At 34.4% G+C, this 25614-nt stretch overlaps 1 protein-coding gene across 4 annotated transcripts in view; it reads right to left on the bottom strand.

Annotated features, from left to right (window-relative positions):
* The window catches only part of THSD7A (thrombospondin type 1 domain containing 7A), a 491756-nt gene that overhangs the window by 277343 nt on the left and 188799 nt on the right, over positions 1–25614 (bottom strand). For all 4 annotated transcript variants that reach the window (XM_032286742.1, XM_032286743.1, XM_032286744.1 and 1 more), the window contains exon 2: positions 13656–14487. In XM_032286742.1, coding sequence (XP_032142633.1) covers positions 13656–14487 — 832 coding nt within the window. The remainder of the gene's footprint in view (positions 1–13655; positions 14488–25614) is intronic.

Here is a 25614-nt window from a genome sequence, read left to right as displayed (position 1 = left end):
ACAGTGGAGGAAAGGGCACAGGAATTAGAGAGACAATCTCAAGTTCAAGATCTAAACAAAATACTACACATGACTGACATGAAACACATCCTTATTATCACAATCAAATTAGCCTAGCACAACTGAAGCACTTCATTTACCCCCAACAGGGTAGAACTATACTGTTTTTTATTCAATCTGTACTTTTCCATCAGGAACTCTCAGTAAATGTCCCTGATAGACAATAAAAGCTCACTGTGGACTATTCAGCTCTATCCATAGCAATAATGTAGGACAACTGCCCTCACTCCCAATTTATTCTCAGCCTCACTTGCTCCTCTGGCTCCCTTGGTTCCAGACTACCAGCCTCATAATGAAAAGGGAGGTAAAATGAAGCTTTGCACAGATCTGTCACCAGTGCACTCTTAACCAGAAACTTCACAAATTACATTAGGCAATGTTTTCTTTTCAAATGGATTTATCTCACAACATATTGCTTTGGGTGTTCAAATTGCAGATTCAGAAATCAAATTTGCAAGTCTAACATTAAGATGACACAGCACAGCCCATGCATCATTCATGATGATTTCACAGTGTTTCCTAGTCTGATTTACAGTTGTCAAAATTAACCTTACATGACATAAACCATTATACATTTCACTCAACACTGCATTTCCATATCATGACATTGTATCCCATTCATGACAATATCTTCAATTTAAACTAGTTCCTATTGATTTTAATTTCTTTTAGCTACTTTCTACCTTTTCCCTTCCTTCTGGTAAGCTAGCTTATAAGCTTTAAATGATTTTTATTATGACATTCCTTTAGTAACTATTTCTCCACAATTTCTAACACAATCCTCATTTTCTTATCTTATTTTTAAATTGCAGATTTGATTTACTTTACTTCTTTTTCTCTGATTTATCTTTTTTATTATATGGAAAACCTCACATTATTCTGAACTAAGTCACAGAGTTCAGTCTTTATTATAAGATTCCTGTAGACACAAATCCTTGGCACTTAAAGAAAGAAAAGTATAAACAAAGCATCTTCCTATCTAGCATTATTCTGATTGCAGTGTCTTACTAATTAGGAAACAAATTATTAATAATTAAGGATAAAAATAATTATAAAGTTCTGCATCTATAAGTGGTTTTGTAATGAAAAACCAGGATAACAATAATTTTCTCTCCAAAGAAAGCTCTATGATTTTTTTGAAGATCAAAATACTCAATGACCTTGGCTGTCACAGACTTGTATTGGATTTGTTGAATATCACAAATCATACAAAACTAATTTTCAAATATGTTGGTCATAATGACTTGGCTTCTACACAAGGACAGTTTTATTTTGTGCTTTGGATGTGGTTAAAGATAACATCATATTAGTGATATTTGGATGCTTCCGGAATTTAAAGTACTTTTTCGGGCTAGTGTGAGTAGAAAAAGATTTTGTAAGGTTAGTGGAAAGACATATTTATAGTAAAATGTATATATTTACAAAGTAAACATTTATCTTCTTAATACTGGTCTTGTCTTAAAATTTGAAGGGTACATAGATCTAAAAACAGTGTTTAATTTTCCAAATTATATATATATATATATATATATATACACATATACATATATATCACATATACATTGATTTTTCTTTACTATGTATTTATTTATCAGAACTGCAAAGGTTGGAGGCTAGTTACAGGCTGCCTTTTCTGAAACAGATTTAAAGAACTTAAGAAGGTGAGAATTTTGCTCTTTTTTGTTTTCAATTATCTTTACTAATTATTTTAAAGCCATTTTTATTATTAACAAAATTCATGTTTTCTTGGCATTATCAATTTACATGGCAATTTTACATTCATGATTTTTTTTTATCTTTACAATAATCCTGACATACAGGTAAAGCAGGGATTTTATACCTACTTTAAAATTAAGAAACAAGTTGTCAAGTTCTGCCTTAATCCAGGCCATCTGAATCTGATGCTGGTGTTATGTCATATCAGTTGTGTAAAACTATTCTTCAAATACGACTTAGTTTCTAAGCTCCTGGCAGATAGGTACACTACTGCTTCAGACTACCCCAAAGAGCTATCTTAAATAGGACCACCAGGGTTTCACTTGCCTTATTCTCTCTTACTAACCTGGCAGAATGTCTAAAATGGTTCTGCTTAATATTAATTTCTAAAATAACACAGTGAATGGCCATGTATTATTGTCATGAATCGATTATATGAATTGTTTTGTAAGAGTAAATAACCAGTAAACATAGAGGAACAAAATAAAAGCCAAGTTAAGTTTTGACTAAATAAAAGCTCCAAAATATAACATAGAAAGGTTTTAGAGATACCTTCGTAGTTGTGGGAGAAAATAAAGGCACAGAGTTGAAGACTTAAATATTTTCCCACAAGGGAAGGTGTTTAAACTCAAAGAAAAAGTAATTCATAATTTTGTACCTGGTCAAAATTCATCCTTCAGTGCTTTATACCTACATAAAGTATTGCTAGATTCGTGGACTATCTAAATTAGAAGGTAGCAATCATCCAGGTCGGTGCTATTAGGACTTAGGAAAGAAAAATTAAGTACCTAATAGATGATTACTAAAAATTTGCTGAATAAATATACAGAAACAGATGATGAAGTCTTTGCAGGGAGAGAACATGAGATTCCTCAGTCAAGGAGCGAGCTCACTCCTCTTCCCACTTAGGGTGGAACTAGGAAAAGCAAAGAAATACCTAGGAACAGAATTTAAGAAGGAACTTGCATGACCCTGGGGGTGAGTGCCTCATTATATTTTGTAACTCAGTAGCATCTCTTGCTTCTTACCCTTTTCCCACCCCCACTAATCCGTATTATGCCTTGATTAGAAGTCCTCCTTCCTTATTCATCATCTAAAAGAAAAAATTGCCATGCCACAATATCACGGCAGATTTCCTCTTGTAAAATAAAAGAACGCTACGCCACACCCCATGGCAGACTTCCTCTTCTATTCAGTTCAGGATTAGAGAAAATAAATAAATGTGGGGTGGGGGTAACTAGAGTGAAGTGATTATTTAAAAATATTCTTTCTCCCTCATCTCTCCCTCTTCAGCAAAATCAAACCTGGAACATGTAGAGTTTGGCTAGCAGATATGAGCATGAAAAGTGAAATACGTGTCTATGTTGAATAAGGAATAGAAGGAAACATCATTCGTTAGCGTCATTAAAGGTTATAACAAACACAGCCTGGGATCAGCTTTAGTGTTCTGATTATTTGAAATCATCTCAGAGTGTCCCTGACTTCGGTCTATTGACGACGTGGGACTCAAAATAAAATGGCCAATTTAAAAAGTCTGTATGTTATTTGATGCATATTATTTGAGAAAGATGAAATAACGGAGCAACAGAATAGAAAAGGCAACCTCTTTCCCTTCTGTTTCTAGTATTTGCCAGCACTAACCAAATCATCCTAGCATTTTGCCATTTGTTTATCAGAACTCCAAAGGTTGGAGGCTGGTTACAGGCAGACATCAGAAGATACAATTAAAGTGTTAAATTAAAACTGCCAGGGTTGAATTTCCTCTCAGGTTTACCCAGTGTTGTCTATCTGGCCTCAATGTCGCCACTGTTGCTACTTTGATCCAGATTTTCCTAACCCCATTCTTGGATTATAACCATGGTCTTACTTCTGGCTGTCCAAACTCTAAAATTTGACCCTCCAATCCATTCTGCATACCACTCCTGTTCATGAACATAATTTTGTCTCAGTTTACTGAAGAAAAGGCCAAATTTTTCTGCCTTCCCATCAAGGTCATTGGGGTCCTTTCGAAAGTTATTTACTGCTCTTTTGCCACCTGCTCCTTTAATTCAATTCATACCAGCATCTTCACTGCCTTTTACAGATAATCTACTCACTCTCCTTCTGAGATTTTTATTTTTAATGAGGTTTGACTTGGAATGCTCAGTCTTTCCACCATACCCTACTTAGGTAAGTTCTACCCATTTTTGGGGGGAACTTGGTCAAATTCTACTGCCTTATCAAATGGCTCTAATAAATATAGGTGCAGCCTTTCTCTCAAAAACTTTAGTCGTTTTTATCTAAGATTTATTCTTTCATCAATGATTTATTTTTACCAAGTAAAAACTCTACATTATTCAACTCATAAAAGATACAAAGTCTCTAGGCCAACCCAGAATTACAGTAATTTAAAGTAATTTTATTTATTTATTTTTCTCTTGTCTTTCATAAACAGAATTAAAGGCATCAAAGTTGGGCATAGGGCTTTATACAGAGTTAGAACTATGTAGTGCCTACTATATTCTCCTTCACCAATTTTGTATTTAATTTCATTATATGGGATCCTTGTTAGATTAGAGAGCCAGAGAAGTATATTTTTGATAACAGCATCTGAACACCTTTTTACAATCCAACGTGTATCAGTATATAATATATTGTATAAAATTCCAATATATTTCAATTTTATACCATTGAAAATAATTTCTGACAAATTCATATCTGTTATTTCAGAGTTAGGATGTGCATCTCTGTTTCAACATCTGTCTCCATTCTTACCCATCTGTTAATGGGAATATATACATGTCTATTCATATTTATGTAGGTTTGTTTGTGATCCAGCTTATATGCAGCCTGTTGAAAGCTTAAAATGATTGGATTATTGTTGTTGTTGCATAATCTCAAACTTAGCCATAATTTTTCTTTTTCTAAAACTTGCTTTGTTTATTCCAGTATGTTACACTGTAAATGCTTGTGTCAATATTCCAAAATCCTTACAGAACAATGGCTTCTTGTATTAAGCACAGCAGTATTTTGTTCACTTACAATTCAATTGCTATACTGGTAAATACTACCCAAATTTTTGCTCACATCTTTTATCTAATATCAGTGACCACATATTTGCACTAAGTAGAGAAGAAAGCATCTCTCAAGGCAACTTTTGGGAAACAGCTAGATTATCCCTTTATACTACAATGATATGAGATTAAAAAAAATAAAGAATCTAGCAAAATGAAAGTATGAGGAGAGGCCTAAAAAGAAGAAAATAAGATAAAACACTTGGAATTATGAATATAATGTGTTAGCAGACTCTAAAAGAGTGAGCATGTCCTTAATTAGATTATACAAACAATGCATGAATGATTTATTAAATTCTCTTTTTCATGGGAGTTTGGATTTTCTTTTGAAAGTATTTCCTCCTATTTAGAACTATTCTTGTTCAAGTCAGAGGGAAACTCAATACTGCCCACATCAAGCCAGTAGAATTCCAGCAAATAAATGAAAACAATGGGCAAGATCACAGTTGCTGCCAAGGAAATGCAAGGTCACTGCCCCAGTCAGCAGCCAGGCTCCCATAGGAAACTTTCTCTCACAGTGTCTCAAGCAAGAGAGCTAAATAGAACAATTAAATGGGAGATATTACTAACACTCCCAGGAAAAGTGATAAAAATGATATGAACCTTATTTTAAGTTCATGTGGAGGATGATTAGGCAGTGATGTCTATTACATGACTTACATGTAGTCTCTTCCCCAAATCTATCAAAGGTTTAAAATACTACCTAAGACCCTCTTTTATTTAATTGTACTCACGGAAAACAGAAATACCCAATAGTAGATTGTCTACCTCAATTATCCTAAGAGGGAAGGTCTTATGTTAGGTGTTCTTACAATGCAAAATAATAAAAATATTAGTAATTATGGAATAATAATAAAAGAGGCAGGAAGAAACCTTTGGAGGTGATGAATATGTTTATAAGCTTGATGACTTCATCAGCTATTCAAATGTATTTCAATTGATGATTTTTAACTTTAGTGACTTTATCAAGGTCACATTCCCAAACTCCTTGACTTATATACCTTTAATATGTACAACTTTTCATATATCAAGCACACCCCAATAACGTGATTTTAAAAATACTCCTGAAAAATAAAAGGAAAAGTGAAGACATCTGTCCATGATAAGATAATGATACCTTAGGATGTAAGAAGTGATCCTGGTGGTTTGAATTTGTTAGACGTTTACGAGTGGACGTGGACAATATTAACCCCTAATTTGCCATCACTGACACCAATTAATTGATAGTGATGAACTTTGTGGCTTCAAGATGTAAAAAATTTTTCATGAAATCTTGGAACTGACAGACTATAAATGAGTTATTCAGTTTTTTAAATGCAAAGTACCTTTTTAAGGAATAAAATTGAGGAAAGGAGCAGAAGTAAATAGAAACAAATTTGGGTAATAACACGTGAATGGATCAAAATAGGGAATGTGCATAAACTCAAGCATAAGTTTGAAGACAAAGATTTCATAGTTAATGAGAGATGTTCAATGGAATTTCACAAAATAGAAGTCTAGTTATTTTTGAATTATAAATTTGGCCAGACCAGCTGTCTTGGGTTTCAATGCTGGTTTAGTGAAGAATATGTTCTGACTGTCCAGTTGCTCCAACACTTTGAAATAAATATAAATACTTTTGGTAGGAGAAAGAAAATGGATGTACTTCCCTTTAACTGATTGTAAAAAGAGAATTTTTTTTATATAATAAAAATAAACTACTGTAGATAAAATAAACTAAAATCACTATCATTAATAATGTACTTCCTCATGAATAATTTGTTTTACAATTCTAGGTAAAGATAATATAAAGCCATAGTGATTAGGAAAATATTATTTCCTTATTTCTTTATGTTAAACTTTTAATTATTGTGATTTAAAAATGTATATAACCTAGTTTTATAATAGTAAATGTATATAACTTATAAATAAATAAACATACGTATATTGGGATGTGCTAAAAACCCTGTTACTAATAAATGAGGAAATATTTAGACCCGCAGGATATAAAGACCAAATATTTAAACTTGACCTCCAAGATATTTATAGGTTTCCAAGACCTTTGTAGGTTTTCCCCATTCTCTTCTAGCCTAGCTCTTCTTCCCTTTGTAATCTAACCTCGAGAGGTGTAAACAACCTACAGAAACAGTATTTTTTCCACCAGGAATCATTACTGCTTCAAATCTCAGTGCTTTTGTTCTTTTTGTACCCCTATTCCTTGGTCGTCTCCATCCTAGACCTGGTGCATGCCTTCTAATCCTTAACTCTAGCAGCATTTCCTCCAGGAGGCCATTCTTGATCCTTTCAACCCCCTTCCAGAAAGAAATTATTACCTCTGTTGTTATTTGCATGCACTTTCTCTCTCTCTCTAGACATAACATAGCACCTCTAACATTTTATTGTTCCTTTTGTGACATTATTTCCATAATAAAATATAGATCCTTGAGAGTATGATCTTAGTTTTGTCTTTTTGTCTGTATATTCTAGTGCCCAGAATCTCTTGATACTTTTAGTTTTGTTGAATGAAAAAGTAAATAAGTAAATAAATGCATAGTAAATTAATTAGTTGATAAGTAAACTAACAATGATATAGGAGCAGTTCTCCAGTTCTGACATTATACTCTAACATGTCTGTTATTTATCAGTGACAGCCATCAGAAAACAGAGTGTAAACTCACATGGGTTAATTCAGAAGAGTTTCGTAAAAGGATTATTAACAAAATTGTAGGCATCGAGGATTGGTACAGCACCTTGGGGCTATCAACTATAGGAAGATTATTACCCTATAGCAGTAAAGGAATCAAGAGAAAGGGTTTCACTAGAATCTGAAATATACCTTTTGCTGAGGAGAGGACTGCTGGTCAGGGGCAGGAGTCTTTGCTAAGGGAATTCAGCCAGAAACAGACAGGAATAGTCTTCTTCCCACCTTCTGATATACTGCTGCTTTCTCCCATCAGTAGAATCCAATGAGAAAGAAGGTTCCGAAGCCTATGAATACACTGCTCAGAGATCAGCCTCTGGACACACGAGCAAGGTGGGGATGGAGTAATAGTGCACTCTATCTAAGGTCAAACATAACATACTGCCTGGTCAACTTGACGTTTTAAGAAAACTAAAATGTTCTTTTTAGCCATCTACTGTCTACCAAAGAATATGGGCATATTGACTCTGTTTAGTTGGGTGTGGCCAACAGGCAGCTGAGGCAAGCTTGCAAGACATGATGAGTATTTGGCAGGCAACTCGACACTTTGGATATAACAGAAAGTTTGAAGATCTAAAAGCCTGCTATTTAGAAGTAGTAATTTTATAAATGGATTCTGAACAACCTAAAAGGAGTGTTACTTTAAATAGTGGGCAATTTTCTCCCTTCTCTTTGGTAAGGTTGGGTTAGATTTGCAATTTTACTCGTTCACAAAGTCACTCGTAGCGTGGGGATGGGCACTCAGGAACCGCGTAGCTCATCAACTGAGTGATAACCTTGCAGTTACTCCCAAGACTGCTGAGAGCTGTCTTAGTCCATATGCACTGCATAGAAATTCACCCCAATGTTTCAGTATAAAACATTTGTAGACCATGTTGAAAATTAATTAACTCTCTGCCAACAAATATATATAGGATTTTATGTCCGCAATTTTAGGTACAGTTTTTCTTCAGGGTTCATTAGAATCACAAAAGTTGAAAGGCTTTTAGAGATTTATATTTAGGCTCCCTCCCTCTCTCCTTCCTCACTGCCTATCCCAGAACACGTATGGTTTACAGATGAGAAAGCTGGGTCCCAGAAAGTGTAAATGGCTTGTTCGATACTCTGTAGCCATGAGTGCATAGGTTTACTATTCTTATTTATTATTTATTTCTCCTAATTATCCATTACTTCAATTCCATTCTTGTTGATTCAGCCAGCTCTGCAACTGTTATAAAGCAAGTGCTTTATATTCATGTTTGATATCACCATTCTGGAAAGTTATCCTAAAACAGAAGTTTGGAGTAATTAACAACTAGTGTTCTAAGGTAAAATAAGAACCAGGCATAAAGAGATAAGCCGTGTCGAGAATAAATACAATTTTCTGCTCAACAGTTTTAAATTTGAAGACGAGAGGGTATGCCAGAGAAGGCTGGGCTTAGAAAACAAAAATCAGAAAGCCACTTGAAGAAGTAGTATTCGTTACTATCTGAAATGCTAAGGCTGAATTTATATAGTGACTTATGAAAAATGAAACAAATGAGATGAAAATTCACCTTTAACAAAATAGAAATCAAGTTATTTTTGAATTATAATTTTTGCCAGACCAACTGGTTAGTATTGTTTCTACAGGTTATTAGATTATGCACCCCTTCATGTTTTACTCAGTTATGCTTATCCTATGTATTTGTGCCTGAAGTATCCACTTTATGGAATTATCTAGAAACTGGATAGTTCAACTTTTTTTTGGTTTAGCCAACAGAAATCTGTTTTAAATCCGAATCTGTCTTATTCCCTCAGAAATTCACTGGGCTGGATTTCCCACACTTTTTTGAAGCGCTTCTCCTGGAATTAGAATTACCATTAATTGTCCTTGCCAGACAATTTGACAGAACAAGGTGGGTTCAAATGGAAGATGTTTGCACAAGTAGGCATGACGTCCATTCAATGTTTCTAGTATTACTAAGAGCAGATGCCATCCTTGTTCCTGGCTCTTTGATACGCACATTTGGTTCTTTATTTGAGAAGGTGAGCTGGGTCAGGTAGAGCATTCTAGAGGTGGGGATGCAATGGCAATCACAGGCTGTGCTTGCTGTAGTCTGGAGATGGCTGCCTTCTCTCCCCATTCCTCCTTCACTCCACCTTTGACAGCTTCCCTCAGCCAGAAGTTCAGAAAATAATATTTCTGATTAATTTCTCCAACAGCTACACTTCTGTGATTCTAGGGTGGGGAACGTCTCTTAAGAGACCTTCCCCGGATTCCCTGTGTCTTTTCTTTCCTCCCAGCAGATTGGATTATACGATAAAAAGAGCTGTGAATAAGCTTCATGGATTGTGCCACTGGGTGCTTTAGAGGACTCTCTTTCATGCTTCAGGTACTAGTTTCCTCTGTCCTTGAGGTATATATTTGTCATATGGACACTTCCTTTTTTTCAGTTTTCCATTTTTCTTTTTTTTTTTAACTGTAGATTGAGTATTTCTGTGATTGGGGTTATAGATTGACCCAATTGACCTATATAGCCAATAACCAATTGGTTATTGGTTATATAGATTGACCCCTTCCTGACACCTTACACTAAAATTAACTCCAGATGGATTAAAGACTTAAACATAAGACCTAACACCATAAAAACTCTAGAAGAAAATCTAGGCAAAACCATTCAGGACATAGGCATAGGCAAGGACTTCATGACCAAAACACCAAAAGCATTGGCAACAAAAGCCAAAATAGACAAATGGGACCTAATCAAACTCCACAGCTTCTGCATGGCAAAAGAAATGGTCATTTAGAGTGAATCGGCAACCAACAGAATGGGAAAAAATTTTTGTAGTTTACCCATCTGACAAAGGGCTGATATCCAGAATTTACAAAGAACTAAAACAGGTTTACAAGAAAAAAACATTTTTATTGCTTCTAATGTGAATTGCATTTCTGTTCTTATTTTATAACTCTCCTCCATCTATTTTTTGAGCTCTGACAGATTACTTTTAAACTCCTTCTGTTTTCTTATCTCTTTTTTGAATATTGGAATTCTTTCTGTTTTGAATTTAGAAAACCATATTTCCCTTAACATCTTTGGTTTCCTGGAGAAACACTTGGTATACTTTTATACCAACTCTTGGTCATGGTAACATTTTACGCAGCCTGGCTGGAAGTCAATGGTTTACAGGGATGCTTCCAGTGTCCTGGTGTGTGTGTAATAATTTAGAATTCTCTTCCACTGGTTGTCAAAACTTTAAACCCTCAGTATGTCAAGCTGATAGTCTTTCGTTAGCAGTAATGGCATGGTGGGCTTCATGTATTACGCTATTCTGATTTTAAGCAGAACTCAACTATGCTTCAGCAGCCCTTTTCACTGACACAGACCACGTCGTACTAAGGAAGTATCACTGGGTTGTCTCCACAGAAAGCTCAGGTTACTCTTGAAGATTCTGGGTGTTTATGAAAGCTGATAACATATAATGCCATTCTAAGCTTCCTCCTTAACTTATGTCTAATTTCACCACATTAGCCCAATTTCTATATCAACCGTGGTTTGGGACTTTGACTGTTTCCTGCTGTCATAAAAGAAGAGAGTTTTGTGTTTTTCGTTCTGACTGATTTTGGTCTTTTGGAAAGCGGAAAGCAGGGCACATCTATCATCGTTAACTTAAACATTTTAGCAGTAATTCTGCTAAAATTATTTTTGTCTGTGATCTGCTTCCCCAGATTCTTAGGTTTATTCAGTTAAACTTATGCAGTTATTACAATATAATTTTTAGCCATATTAAATTATTTTTATTCTCCTACATGATAAAATTGTTTCTGGATTGGACAGAAGCTAAAACATTTTAAATCTGATCACTAAGGTCTTGATCTGTGGCCCTGTGGTTTGGTGATGTCATTGATTCACTCTTCACTTTACTGGCTTCACTGATATCATGGGATCATATCTGAGCAGGACACAAGTCAAAATACCTGATTTTTGGCTCTTCTTCACTAGGACTTTCTTGATCACACACTATAATTCATATATAATAGGAATATTAACAAAAAATTTATTTAACATAAAGTTTATCCTATACTGTAATAAGTCAGAACATATATGCAACGATTGATTTATTGAAAGTTATATATGGTATTTCTAATGGGACATAAGTTCCTGCCAAATAAGCTCTGCATTTTTAATATGTTAGTTTAATTCAAATAACTGAATTCTCATTATGAGTTATTCACTCAAATAACTCCTAATCCCCACTCCCAAAGTGCTGGGATTATAGGCGTGAGCCTCCGCACCCAGCCCAGATATATCTTTCTTATAACATAATGTCACCCCTTTGTGATCCCTTTAGTAGTTAACTACCTTTTACAGTTAAGAATACTTTATATGACAAGTTGCTAGTCAAGAGAATTAGGCTCTATGCAATGGTACTACTATCCTAATTACACTTTTAATTGAGTAGTCAACATTAAATTAAATGTCTACAGCATGCTAACTCAGTGACAGCAGGAGACAACTCAACTTGCCTTGGAGGCTCGTTCAATTATTTGATGTGAGCCAAGTAACTAACATAACTGTAATATACTTCGGGAAAAGGGATAAGGAAATCACCTGAATAAGGATAGTCAGAAAAAAACTAAACAGGAATTCAATTAAAAATATGCATGATACTGAATCAGAGGCGCGCACACACACACACACACACACACACATTTAAGGAGTTGAAGGAATCCTAGAGAATAAAGGCAGAACAAACAACTTTCATTCAAGGCCACAGGACCAGAAGTAGAATAGAAAAAGAGCAAATTACTGTACAGCTGAAATAAAATGCAATCGTACCAATACAAAGAGAAGAGAGAGTAGCAAAAATTCTAAAAACAGTAACCAGAACTCTATGATGGGAGAAAGTTATTGTCTTAGACCAATCAATTTTTGTTTATCTATCATTTGAAACCAAAACACTTTAAACCAGATTTCAAAATCTATACATAGCAAAATCAGTAGATAAGAATAGGTAAAAAAAAAAAATAGGGTGAGAAAAAAGATAAAGCTAAATAAAGCTAAAGATATGTTAATAAACAACAGGCATGCCACACAGTCCTATTTAGGTTCTTAACAGAAGTAAACATGCAAATGCTGCCTGTTACAAGATTTCCAGAGGCCATAGGAAAAACAATCCAGCTGTTCGCCAAAAGCAGAGAGGTTGAAACTTCAGGGAAATTTATCATATGTTTTCAATCAAGAGAAAAGACTTATAGAGTTGATGACACTTTCAATGCTATTTCTACAATCAATCTGATAGACAATTCTTACTGATATTTCTATAAATTCTTTCAGTTCAATCCAAACCATAACTGCATAAATATTTCTGAAAAAGCAGTTATGCAAATATCCAGATAAGCCACTCCCAGATGTTCTGGTTTATCCAAGAGCAACATTTAAAATACCCAGAGAACATCATGTCTTTCAGATAATCCTCAATGAAAATTATTTTCACAACATGTAAATCACACACGAGGTAGTTTTTCATAATGTAGTCATTATGCACCCAGGTAATTTGTCAATTAATTTCTGTATAGAAAATGAAGCTTATTAGTTACATGTTTCCTGAATGAGGCTACTCATGATCCAATACCCTCTACTTACCTTATTTTCGGCTGGTTGCTGTTTTCTTCTCTGAAGGGAATAATTCCATTATATACAATGTGCAAGAAAATTATTCTTAGGTATAGCTCCCTGGCTTGTTGTTTAGAGCAGATTTGTTTATAGGGTAATTCTGAAAATGCTGTTAACTTGCAAAGGTTATGTCTTTTTCTATTAACTGACTAAAATAAGTGTCTGAATTTAAAATCCCAATACTCCAGCCTCTAAGCAAATTTTTTTTTTCTATTATAGAGAAACAGCACTGTCTACTCATAGAGAAGAAGCAGTATCTTTTCATGAAGAATCGCTCCTGCTCCAGACTTTGAAAGGAAAATCAAAATAACTTAAGTAGTACACGGCCTAAACATGGGCACAATAGAAACAACACCGAGAAACTCGCACAAGCTCAGAAGCCTTACATTTGGGGGTGGCTAATCCTGGGTTGTGCCTGTATGTAATCTAGAAGTTATTAAATAGTACAGGATGTCTTTGGTACTCATGATCTTGACAGGCCTGTGTAGTTAACAGAAATTAAAACGTTACCTCAAATCAGCAGCTTTCCCCGTCTTGTTAATACACATAACCTCTCTGGTCTGATATCCAATCTGGATGTCCCAATATTTATTCTCTTGTCTGTTCTGTCTGTTTCTGTTTCTCTTTTTCTTAATAAGTTCGCGGGCTTCTGGATCCTTTACTCCTTTGCTGCGGTCCTTTTCCCGTTCTTTATTCTTCCCGCGTCTCCTTGCTTGTCTTACTTGTCGGGAGTGGGGCATTGAGCAGGTGCTCCAGGGCCCCACATGCAGGCTGTACATGAGCTCTTCGGCCTCGCAGGGGCTGGACTGGCACACCTGGAACTCCGTCAAGTTTGGGCAACCAGAGCCTCCGAACTGCGGGGGCGCCACCACGTGACGCGTCCGGTGCTGGAGGCCGCTGCCGCAGGTCTTGGAGCATTCGGACCAGGCCGAAAACTCAGACACAATGCAATCTTGCTGGCAAGGAATGAGGCAAGCCTGCTCCAGGAGAGGCTTGGGTTCAAAGTACTCACAGATGATATCCTCCGCAGGAATATCTTTGTCTTTCTGGATGCACACTATCTCCCGCACCTGAATACCTTCTTCCCCCTTAATGCATTCAAGAGGTTTCTCTAGGCTTTTTGAAATCACAGGCTGACACTGATTCCAGGGTCCCAGCCTCCAGTCATACAATTCCTTATGCCAGTCGCAAACTTTGAAACAATTCTGCTGGTTATTGGGTCTCTCGGCCTGCTTACAGTTAGTATGTAGCGTCGTCCATCCCTCCACATGAGCGCACCACACAGCCCTCGTTTGGATGCCTCCTGGACCACATTCATCTCCCATGCATCGGCCCCATGGACCTGCAAAAATTGCAACACAAAAATTAGCTGTGCTACTAGAAGAAAACTACCCGTTACTTCACATTCCAGAAAGACCTTTCAAGACCTAGCACATTAACTTCCCTAAGGTCTTATAAAGTAGGTCTCTGTACACAACTGTTGGAAAGTGATGATCTGCATTAAGAATTTCTGCAAAAGGGGAGCTGTGTCACAGAGTCTATATAAGGTAACTGCTGGGACAAGTTCTCTTTGGGTCCTTTTGGGATTACTAAAAGTTTGGTTTAGTTCATTTCCTTTATTTTAGGTAGTTAGAAATCCTTGCTGATAAAGGACATCAGAAATTAGTCACAGGGAAAACTCATTACTCCTGCCTCACAAGCATCAAATCGATTTCAGCAACGGGCAAAGAAAATGGCCCCATGTGAAGAGCTTCTTGCAGGCATTTCCCTTCCTGGACAATTAACTATTTTGTGAAACTTGCTCTGATCTACATCATTTTTTATTTTCGTAGACTATGACTGCAAGGATCTAATAGTTGTGTATTATGCGTGCTAGCAGACCTTAAAGTGTTCACTTTCTGGCTACCAAAGCTAGGAAGCAAAAATCTTCATTTAGGTGCGTAAATGTGCCTTTAAATTTACCAAATTTATTTTTTTCCTATTTCCCCAGTGAAATGTAGAGCTGGGTAAGGGAATTTAAATTTAACTAAAATATTTTTGCAATTTTCTAATCATTGAGTGGTTACTTGGGGTCTTATTTATTTACTCATTTCTTAAACATGAAGTATTTGGTGTTATAGAGCTGTTTTATGGAATACTTATATCAGTGGCTTTAATATGAAATCTGTTTTTTTTTTCTGTGAAATCCTTCTTAGAATAGATTTAAACCTTATATTTGCAAATATTATTTTTTTCTAAGGTAGATGCTATGATTTTCAGTGCTTTAACAGGCCCCAATTTATGAAATTGAGAATTGTATTATTTTGGAATCATAAAGAAACTTAAAAATCATATGATTACATGATTTTCAAAAAGTATTCCACAAATTTGAGAACTTCTTTGATGTGCCTTAGAGCCATTTTCTATCTGTTGCGTGGGAAGCTGAGGACCAACACGTGGGGTGAGCTCTAGTGCCCCTCACACCTTTACACTGGTGCGTGCCATCCTCCTTCATTGCTGCTTTTATAAGAAAAACTCTATTTGTAGTATTCAGTTTTATTCACGTGGGGATTATGCATAAGATTATGTCTGCAAGAGATTTCTACTGTGGAAAAGTGTAACCCACTAAAGTAGGTCAATGGATTCATTCTATGGATGAGAAAACAGGAAACAAGAAGGAAAAGTAATTTGCCAAGTTTAAATATTTAATGAATAACAAAGCCATTCTGTATTTCAGATTACAGTTCCAACTTTTAGTCATATGATTTATCTTGGATATTAGAGTTGTAGCCTCAGCTTCTTCTGTACAAAACAACTCTTAGTATACAAATAAAAAAAAATAAAGAATGTACGTATTATAGTTAATCTAAACGTTTAATTTTGTTTAATATGAAAGATGTTTAAAATTCGTTGAGAGTTTCCTTGCAAATGTCATTATGAAGTTGTAAATAGAATAGAGACTTGCTGTAAATATTGTTCTAACTAATCATTATTGCATGAAAGTAAATATTAGATACTTGGCATACCCGTATCATTCCTTTATGAAGTTTGTATACAGAGAATTATAAGGATGTAAAATACTCATGCTTATAAGGGATGTAACATACTTACAAGGGATACAAAATACTCAAGGATATTGGGGAACAGTCTCCTTGAAGTGTAAATACTGAAACTTTATGGGCTTAGAAAGCCAGCGGGTTTGCTGCATCTGTCAAAATGCAATCCACCTAATAATACTTTAATCTTATTTTTAATTTGTTGAAAAATATATGTTCACAAATCTGGTGATTCTTTCTTAAAGACTTTCTAAATACTCAGAAGCTAGGACACTTCTTAATAAGAGAACCTAGTAATATGTATAAAATTTTAGAATTAATTCCACACATCCTTAGCATTTATTCCCCATCCTCGCTGTGCTTGAACAAAACATTGGTCCTTATTTTCCATCTGAAGACAGCATATAAAAACATATTTATATCAGACTCTCAAATTAGGAGTAAACTATCTGCCATTAAGTCTGAATTTGAAAATATAAGCGTCTTGTACTAGCTCAAACTCTAAATCCCAGATGTAATGTAGTTGAACTTCCTGATATATTATTGTTTTCTAATTTTTGAAATTAATTATGAAGTTAGACTGATTAATCAGATTGTGGTTACTAAGAAAAAAATTATTCTTTTATCTTCAAAGTGTAAATAAATGATTTTTTATAATGGACTTATGAGTTGTCACTTAAAAAACATAACTGTACATTTTTGGGAAGGTTTCATTATTACTAATAGATATGATTTACTAATTAATGTAAATTAATGTTTTATTACAGAAATCTGAGTATATAAAATGTGAACTGACTTCAAGTCTGTATGTAATTGCTAAGAAAAACAAACATGCTCAAAATAACTTTTTTTTCCTAAAACAACTGTGAAACAGAACTATGCTACACTAGTCAACTCTTAAGTCTGAAAATTACCCTTGACAAGATAAGGACTGGTGAAGATGTTAAACTTTTACAAACCAAAATTTAGTAAAAAAATCTGGCTTCTAAGTTCATTCTAAAATAAAAGTAGAAGATGGTTGCTTTGAAAATGATTCATAGTTTACTTACATCAAGTTATGGAGAGCTCCCTTTTTACACACTTCCAGAGCACCATGTGTGTTTCTCACATAATGTTTAAATGTTAGTCATACTTTAAGGTAGTATAATTAGTAATGTTTATCAAATATTTAATATCTGTTTATCACATTAGACTGACTCTATATATGGCCCCTTGAGGACAGGCCGTTGCCTACCCTCTGCAACAAATGTAGACAGAACACGTAGAACAATTTCAATAATATTTTTGAATGAATGAATAAAATCAGAAACCAAATCAAGAAAATAATTCCAATTAATTTATGATTCAACAGATGCCATTTGAACAATTAATTGTGGATAAAGACAAAATGTGCTTTTCCTTTAAGCCTTTCCAATATATTATTATCTAGAGATTTTTGATTTTTATCTAATTATTGAAAACACAAGCAGATACTAGTGACATAACTTAAAAATACAGATCTATATTTAATTACAGTCAGAACCACAGTGTAATCTTGAGAACCTCTAATTTTTCCATTACCCATTGTAGTAATAGCTAAATATACACAATGTTTTTCCGAAATTATCATTGTCTTAGAGGCAGATTTCAGATGATCATGGGTGTCAACTACAGTATTTCTTACTAGACTATTCTCTTGCCTTCAGAGCTAGCTAAAAGCACATATTTCTGCAATGATTTTCAGCTACATCTAAAAATATAGTATTTTATTTCTACTCAAGATGTATAAATGCCTTAAGAAATAAAACAGCTCCTATAAAAGTTTAATAATACTGGCATCTTACTTATAACATCATTAATCAAATGTTCATTTCCCACTTTATAAAAAATAAAAATGCACTCCCTAAAGGGGTCAGGGAGTATATTTTCATTCTTTTGTTTTGAGAAACTAAATTTTCTCAGTCAAGAACATTTCTAATCACTTAGTTCTCTACTGATTTTTCACAGTGCTGATTCCACTGCAGAGGCTGGTTAGTCAATGAAAATAGTTTTTTGATCAATTAATATAAAAATTACCATTTGATATATAGAAATATTGACAAGTGTTATCGCAAATTCAAATTCAGAATTCATCATAAGATAGTTCTTACTTAGATGTTCCTTACTGAATACCAGGAATATCACATGCATGTGTGTGTATTTATCTTTTACATATGCTTAATTAGTTATATTTGTAAAAGCTTTGCACTTCTGCTAATTTAATGGAATAACCAGTTACATTCCATAGTTTAAACATGTCACTTAATTTCCATAGCTTCCATTTGGATAAATTGCCTCAATAATTTTGTTCAGAAAGGAGAGAAATTAGTTTACAGATCTTAATATCCAAGGCATTATATTTGTAATGTCAATGCCAGCAGGAATAAATGATTGAATTCAATAATACTATTATATATAGATAAGGCATAATAATTGCTAAAGTTTGCTTAGATAACTCAGAAAAGCATATGTTATAAATATATTTAAATTCCCATTTTAATAGTATTATCACAGATTTTTATTAACCAGCTACTCACAGATAACACTGTGGAATTTATTTTATTCCAATTATATTTACACAGAACCAGCAGATAACATATCCTGAGAAAACTTCATGGAGATGTATAAAAATACCTACTGAGGCTAAAGGAAAACAATAAAATGCATGAAGGCACCAGCAAAAGCAGAGGAAATATAATCATGATTGAACCTAAAAAAAACCACGTCATCCACCTTGTAGGCTTTAACTGCTCTTATCTTTTCATTGCACCTTGGGTATCACATGTGTGTCCAATTAACCAACCTCTTGAAAGATCAGATTTTCCCCACAGTACACACAATGAAGGGCTGTCTACTTCTGCCCTCCAAGCAGTCTTGACACAAGTACACACTGAAAAGGGACCAAATTGAATAGAAATGGACCAATCTAAAACTCCTCTTGACAACTGAGAATTGTTAACCCAATTAGCTACCATGTTTCAAGGGGTGCAAATGTTTTAAAGTACAATTTGAAAACCCAATACGTAAACTCTATCAAGGAAAACATGAAATCCTCTACCAATTAAAATATGACAGTGTGCAGCAAATGTCTCTGCATAAATGTTAAAATTCAGCTCTGCATCTTACATTACTAAGAGTGGGAGGCAGTGGTAGTAGAAGATCTGGGGGAGTAGTGTTTGGTTTTTGAAAAGAACAGTAAGAATTATCATTGGTTCAAAACTTGCTTCTTTTATTGTTCTTGTTCACGATCATTTAGAAGGAATTTGGAATCTAACTGAGCAAAATAAAGGATAGGCAGCTTTCTATTTGAGGTTTGGATAATACCCCATATGAATGGAAATGTATTCCTGCATATAGATTTGCTGGATGGTGTTTACTCAGTATCACACAAAGCACTTCTACAATGTGGGTCAATAAATATGTGTAGAACACTTAGCTTGACAGATTTTATGTAAATCCAGAGGGAAACACTGGATGTCTTACTTCACTAAGAGGAAATTAAAGCAACTGTTTTATATGCCCCAAACTTGTGTGTAATTGATAGACTCACAATACAAATATTTTCACTTGGAATCAATGTAAAATTATGCAAAATTGTGGTAAAAACTTTAAATGAATGCTACTTGGCTCACTTTTCCTTAGGTTAGTGCTTTAAATATAATTCTGCACTAACTTCACCAAACTGTTGATAAAATAATGAATTTATTTTTATTCCTGTTAAAGAGGATTTTATAACGTGACTATTCTCTTGATGTCATTCAAAACTGTCTCTTTATTTCCGTCTACAAAAGACAGCCTTCTAAATTTAAAATTACTATCTCCCCGCCATATTCAACACTGACTTCTCTAAGACTGCTTTTTATATGTCAAGGGCATGAGAACAATAAAAGGTTGAGTCTATAAAAGGCCACATTATTGACAGGTGGCCAGCAACTGTTCCAAAGCACCTTATAAAAGAGAAACACCATAAAAGGAGCATAAGAAATTATGCAAACGACTTTTTGTTCTTGTTTGCTATAAAACTCTCGAATGAGCCAGTTTCTTGTTTGACTACATATGCATCCTTCAAATGAGATAGTGTGTTTTCCCCTCCTGGATTTGGTTACAGAACAGCATGTCCCACTTTACTAAGATCAAGGAGTACACAAACAGCTTAGTAATATACTAAATTCTGCCTCTTGAATGCTACACATCCTATTTTAAAATTTGCAATTGAAAAAACTAAAACAAAATTTCTATTTGCTTTTACCCAACAAAATCACTGTAAAAAGATGATAAATTACTGTTAAATAATAGGAAAGAAAAGTTCCTGATAAACTTCATAAAGATAACTAGTCTTAGCCATCATATTTTGCAGTAATCCTATTTTAAAACTTACAATAAAAAAACTAAAACAAAATTTCTATTTGCTTTTACCCAACCAAATCACTGTAAAAAGATTAGAAATTACTGTTAAATAATAGGAAAGAAAAGTTCCTGATAAATTCCATAAACCAAAGATAACTAATCTTTGTCATCATATTTTGCTGTCATCTTCTGAGCAATTAGAATATAAATTTATTTAAAAATAAATGTAGAATTGTGCTATCAATTAGCTGTTTTATAATTTGCCATTTAACTCACAATATGCTATAAAAATAATTCAGTTTCAATAGATACAACACACACACACACATACACACACACAGATTGAACCTTCTAGACAGTTGTATAATCTCCTTTGCTCTTCATATTTTCATATTTAGATCTATATTATGTTTGTGTAGTTCTGTGTCAATTTACCATGATTTTTTTTCTAACTGATGTTCTATCAGTGGACATGTAGGTCTTTCCTGATTATTTCCAATATTATAAAGAATGCTATAATTAAACTCCATTGTTGTACATCAGTCAGATAATTTGGTGAAAGGCGTTTGCACACTTTCAAGCTTTTGATATATGTAGTATTACAAAAGCGCCCACCAAAATATGCCAGGTTGCCCTTCCAACAGCAATTCCTGAGGACATTTCTCTCAACCTCTAATATTTACAGATCGCTGTTCCTCCAAGTGCGAGCTCCTATTGGGGAAATCCTACGTGCTTATTTTCTTGGAGAGTCCATTACTTGACAAAAAAAATAGTCTTAATTTCTTTACCTTAATTCTTTTGTATATTGTGGTTTCCAGAAAGATGTCAAAGCTTCTGAAGAATTCATAATATCCTTACCTGTTTTTCAGCATCAGAACATCTTTTTGCCTAGTATGTCTTCATTTGCTCATTTTAAATGATTTTTTGCCATAGATAGAAGCAAACATGTGGTCTTAAATGTTTGTCTTAAAATAGTTCCATAGACTGGTGATCTGAATGCCTAGCATACTGTCCCATTCAAAATTATACTAATTGAGTTGATTTAATTATATATATGTGCTCTGCCTCGTAGAACCCTTTGTATGGATTTGTGAATATACAAAAATACATTTTGAATATTTTTTATCTAAATTAGATTTAAATTTCTTTCAGAGGAAAAACAAGAGGAGAGCTTGTAGCTTCTTTGACTTGAGTTTTAATTTAATCTTAAAACATAACTCTCAAATGACAAATCAGTTTGGTGGATAAGGAGAGATCACTGTGGCTGTCAAGCTGAGCTTTCATCTTCAAAAATTAATTAAACTTTAATAAGAAATTATATAAGAATGTCAAATTACACATACAAAATTAGAACAGACTGTTTAAATCTGATGAGAAAATGAGTGAGGACTCAGTGACTAGGGTAGCTGATTTTACAATGCTAAACACAAGAATCTATTTTTAGGATCTATTATGTTAAATATTCCTTTAAAATTACTTAACCTCTTTGCATTCTGGTTTCCTCATTTTAGAAATGAAATATGAACCATGTCATTAGCTCCCATCATTTCCTAACTCTACCTGAACCATAAGCTAAGTACCAATATTATGAGAAATGTTTGTGATACAGTTGTGAAGTGCCTTTCTGTCACACAAAAAGATTCACATTTTCAAGTGACAGTATATTAAAGTCTGCATGTATCAGTGACAATTTCCTTAGGTTACACTCCATTAAAGTGAAAACCTGAGTCAAAGCATTTGACAATTTTAAGGTTTTAAAATACCTGTTGCCCAATTGAGTTTTCAAAGAACCTTGTAGAAACCTATATTCTATCACTACACCCTGCTCAGCATTGGTTTTTATATTTTATTTTGTTAATTTGATGAATATGCCCAAATCCACTGTTGTTTTAGTTAAATCTTCATTACATATGACTTTTAACATAACAATTTCCTCTCCTATAAATTATTTGTTTAATTGGTTTCTCTATTTCCAGCATTCTCAAGGATGTGTTTTTCTCAATATATTTATTTGAACTGTTAACATTTTCTCTGACCATTAAAGTGTATTTCCTGTCAGTGTTTTGTGTTATTTTGAGTATACTATTTTCTGTTTTTCAGATGCAGACCCTTACTAACACAATAGTATATTACTTTCATTGATTTTTTAGACTGAAATATATTTTTTAATATGGAGATTTATAAATACACACATACATTAAAAGTTTAATCTTCTTTATAGATTTATTTTATTTAAATATGTTAAAGCCATCAGAAGTTTATTTCAGGTTTGTTAGAAGGCAGACTTCTATTTTATTTTCTACAGAGTTAGGCAATTTTATCAGGAATGCACATGCCTATGGTTTACAGGTGCCTTTCAGACAGCCTCAGAACATCTCAATAAGAGGTGTGTTAAATACCACATCCCCAGATTACATGGCTATATTTTATTTTATTGCTATATTTTATTTCTTATTTATATAGAAGTGTATTTTCACATATATTATCTGATTTGATCTTTCCATCAAGTAGTAGATATGAAAAATAAACAAGATCAATTTTGTTATTCTGTCCAGTCTGTAAATCTGTCCAATCTCCGTAAATCTGAAGAAAATATAAAACCATCACATCCTCAAATAGTTCTGTGGTTTCATTGGATGCATTTAAACACCCTGCAAATAGCAGTTATATAAACCGTATTTGAGCAATCCAGTTAGAGAGTTTATGGTGCTATCGGGAAAAGTTCCCAACTTTTGAATAAAGTCTCATGCAAATAAGGCGATGCAAAAACAATTTCTTAGAGAAAATTCTTCTTCAAGTTAGCAGATTGCTAAGTCAAGGTTTTCCTTTCAAGCTCATAAACTCAAAAAAATCTGAGATTGTTAGAGTCTTGATTTCAAAATAACAAAATGTGATACTGTCTTAATACATATGACAATTTTTAAAAGACCTATTTGAACAGTTGCACTGTCAATCTACAAAACAAAACAAACTTCCTACTTACCCCACTTCCCAAATAATTACAACAACCAAAAAGCATAAAGCGAACTTGAGAGTTATACAGCATTTCACTATATATGTTATTGGCAGCAGGTTATTTATGAAATAAGGATAGAAATTGTTGATCGTAATAAACGTATCTCAGTGGACATGACAAGTCTCCATAGGCTGCTTTAGAGAATGGATTGAAGGCATCAACTAGCAAATCTAGTAAATGCCTGTTCGTGAGTGTTTAAAATAGGTTGTCTTAAAATTGGTGTCAAAGCATAGCACCAAGAACCGCATAACATTTCCCTCAAAAATATGAAATGTACAAAACTTTCTACCCATATCAAACTACAGATCTTCCATTACAATTGTCCAAAAGTGAGCTGTCTTTGGAGAATACATATTTAGCAGTCTGACCTGATGCTAAGCTATTGGAGGCAAAGGAGTCCTAATACAATTCTCACTCTATCTCAGGGGAGTTTGATAAAAATAGTAAGTGAAATCTTAATCAATTTTAAATCATACCGTCTTGTCTTGGATTACCCCAAAAGTTCTACTTTGTTTTTGTCTAGTTTATTTTAGAAGTAATTCTATGGAGCAGGGCTAAGGCACAAAAGAGTAAGTGAAAGAGATCAAGGGAAAGCCAGTGCAAGGGTATGTAATAAAATTGTTCACTGCTATAGGTGCCTGGTTTTGACTTCGTGGGACCTTCTGAGGAGACTTACAAAATGCATCTCAGATCTGCCGGACCACAGAATAGAATGACTGAACATTCCTTCTTTGACTCCTGTTCCCCGCTGCATAAAATTGCTTGAAGGAGCACATAGGCAGTTCCCGATATAGTTTATCTTTTGCACCACTCAGATCCACTCATTCTACCAGTAAGTCCAATGAATCACAGACTGTCTCTCTCAATACTATGGCCAGTCCAATGTCTGCAAGTATAGGTTTTCCCCTCTAGAACTACATCCTCCAGTTCAGCGGAGTTTAAGATTGTGTGTGTAGACAGCACAAGTTCCTGAAGTGATTCATGGGAAACAATAGAAAGCAGGCCAATCCTATTTTGCCTGAGAGTTTTATTTTGCCAAGACTTTTATGTCTTGGCTTTTATGGCACGGCACCATATTTTGCTTACTGGCTTAGCTCATCATGGAAAATGTTTCTCCAATCATGCAATTTGTTACTTTTTAACTTCAGCCTTTATTGGGCAATATTACTATTAAAAGTAGAACAACTGCTTTGGGTAATGAGGTATGTAGAAAGTCCAGTGGATTTCACTGTCATTGCTGCTTGTCATGTCCCTTTGTTATAAGAGATATCTTTTGAATGAAGCAATATTATACATACTTAGAATATAAGACCAAGAGACTGGATATCTGCAAGTTCTCTAATTATGGTGTGGTAAAGCCACTGTAGCCATAGAAGACAAATGCAGATACAGAGTAAGCGTCAATTTTGATAAGAATGAACTGTTGTTCCATTCGTGGTAGGAAGTGTGTGATATAACCAATTGGCTGGTTGCTTCTTACAGATGGGTTCTTAGCAATTGAAGTAGTTTGACCAGCCTTGGTGAGAAGAAGCCTATACGAACTGCTGTGTCCATACATAGCACCCATCCCTGATACAATGGCCAGTCTGAAGCAAAATGTTGGCTGACATCCACAGGTAAAAATTTCTTGCCTACCTAGATACTCAACTCTGCCTCTAATGCAGATGTTCCCTGATGGGCATTAACGAAGTCCACAAAGATCCTCCCTTTGGATCTACTGTCATTTAACACTCATATGCAATTTCTCCAGACTTCCATATTTCTAATCAGCTAGATAAGCCATTTGCCATTGCTTTGAAGTCCACGTAACTCTGTATTTTAGGCTACTCGTCCCTTGGTAAAGAGTAAAACACTAAATGTAAACTCACAGCTCTGTCCTGTAGGAGGATGCCTCTCCACCACGATCCTGTAGAGCCATAACAAGTGGGCTGTTGTGTTGCAGCTGTCCATTTACAAGTAGTGTCAAAATATTGTGTGAAGCCTATCAAGCCTGAAGTTTTTATTCTTTTTTTTTTTTAAGCTGGTCTTAAGAAATCCCTTATGAACCATGAGT

This window comes from Sapajus apella, unplaced genomic scaffold, assembly GCF_009761245.1.
Source record: "Sapajus apella isolate SASKATOON/1434 unplaced genomic scaffold, GSC_monkey_1.0 scaffold19, whole genome shotgun sequence".
Lineage (NCBI taxonomy): Eukaryota > Metazoa > Chordata > Mammalia > Primates > Cebidae > Sapajus > Sapajus apella.
This window is presented reverse-complemented; position numbering and strand designations above follow the sequence as displayed.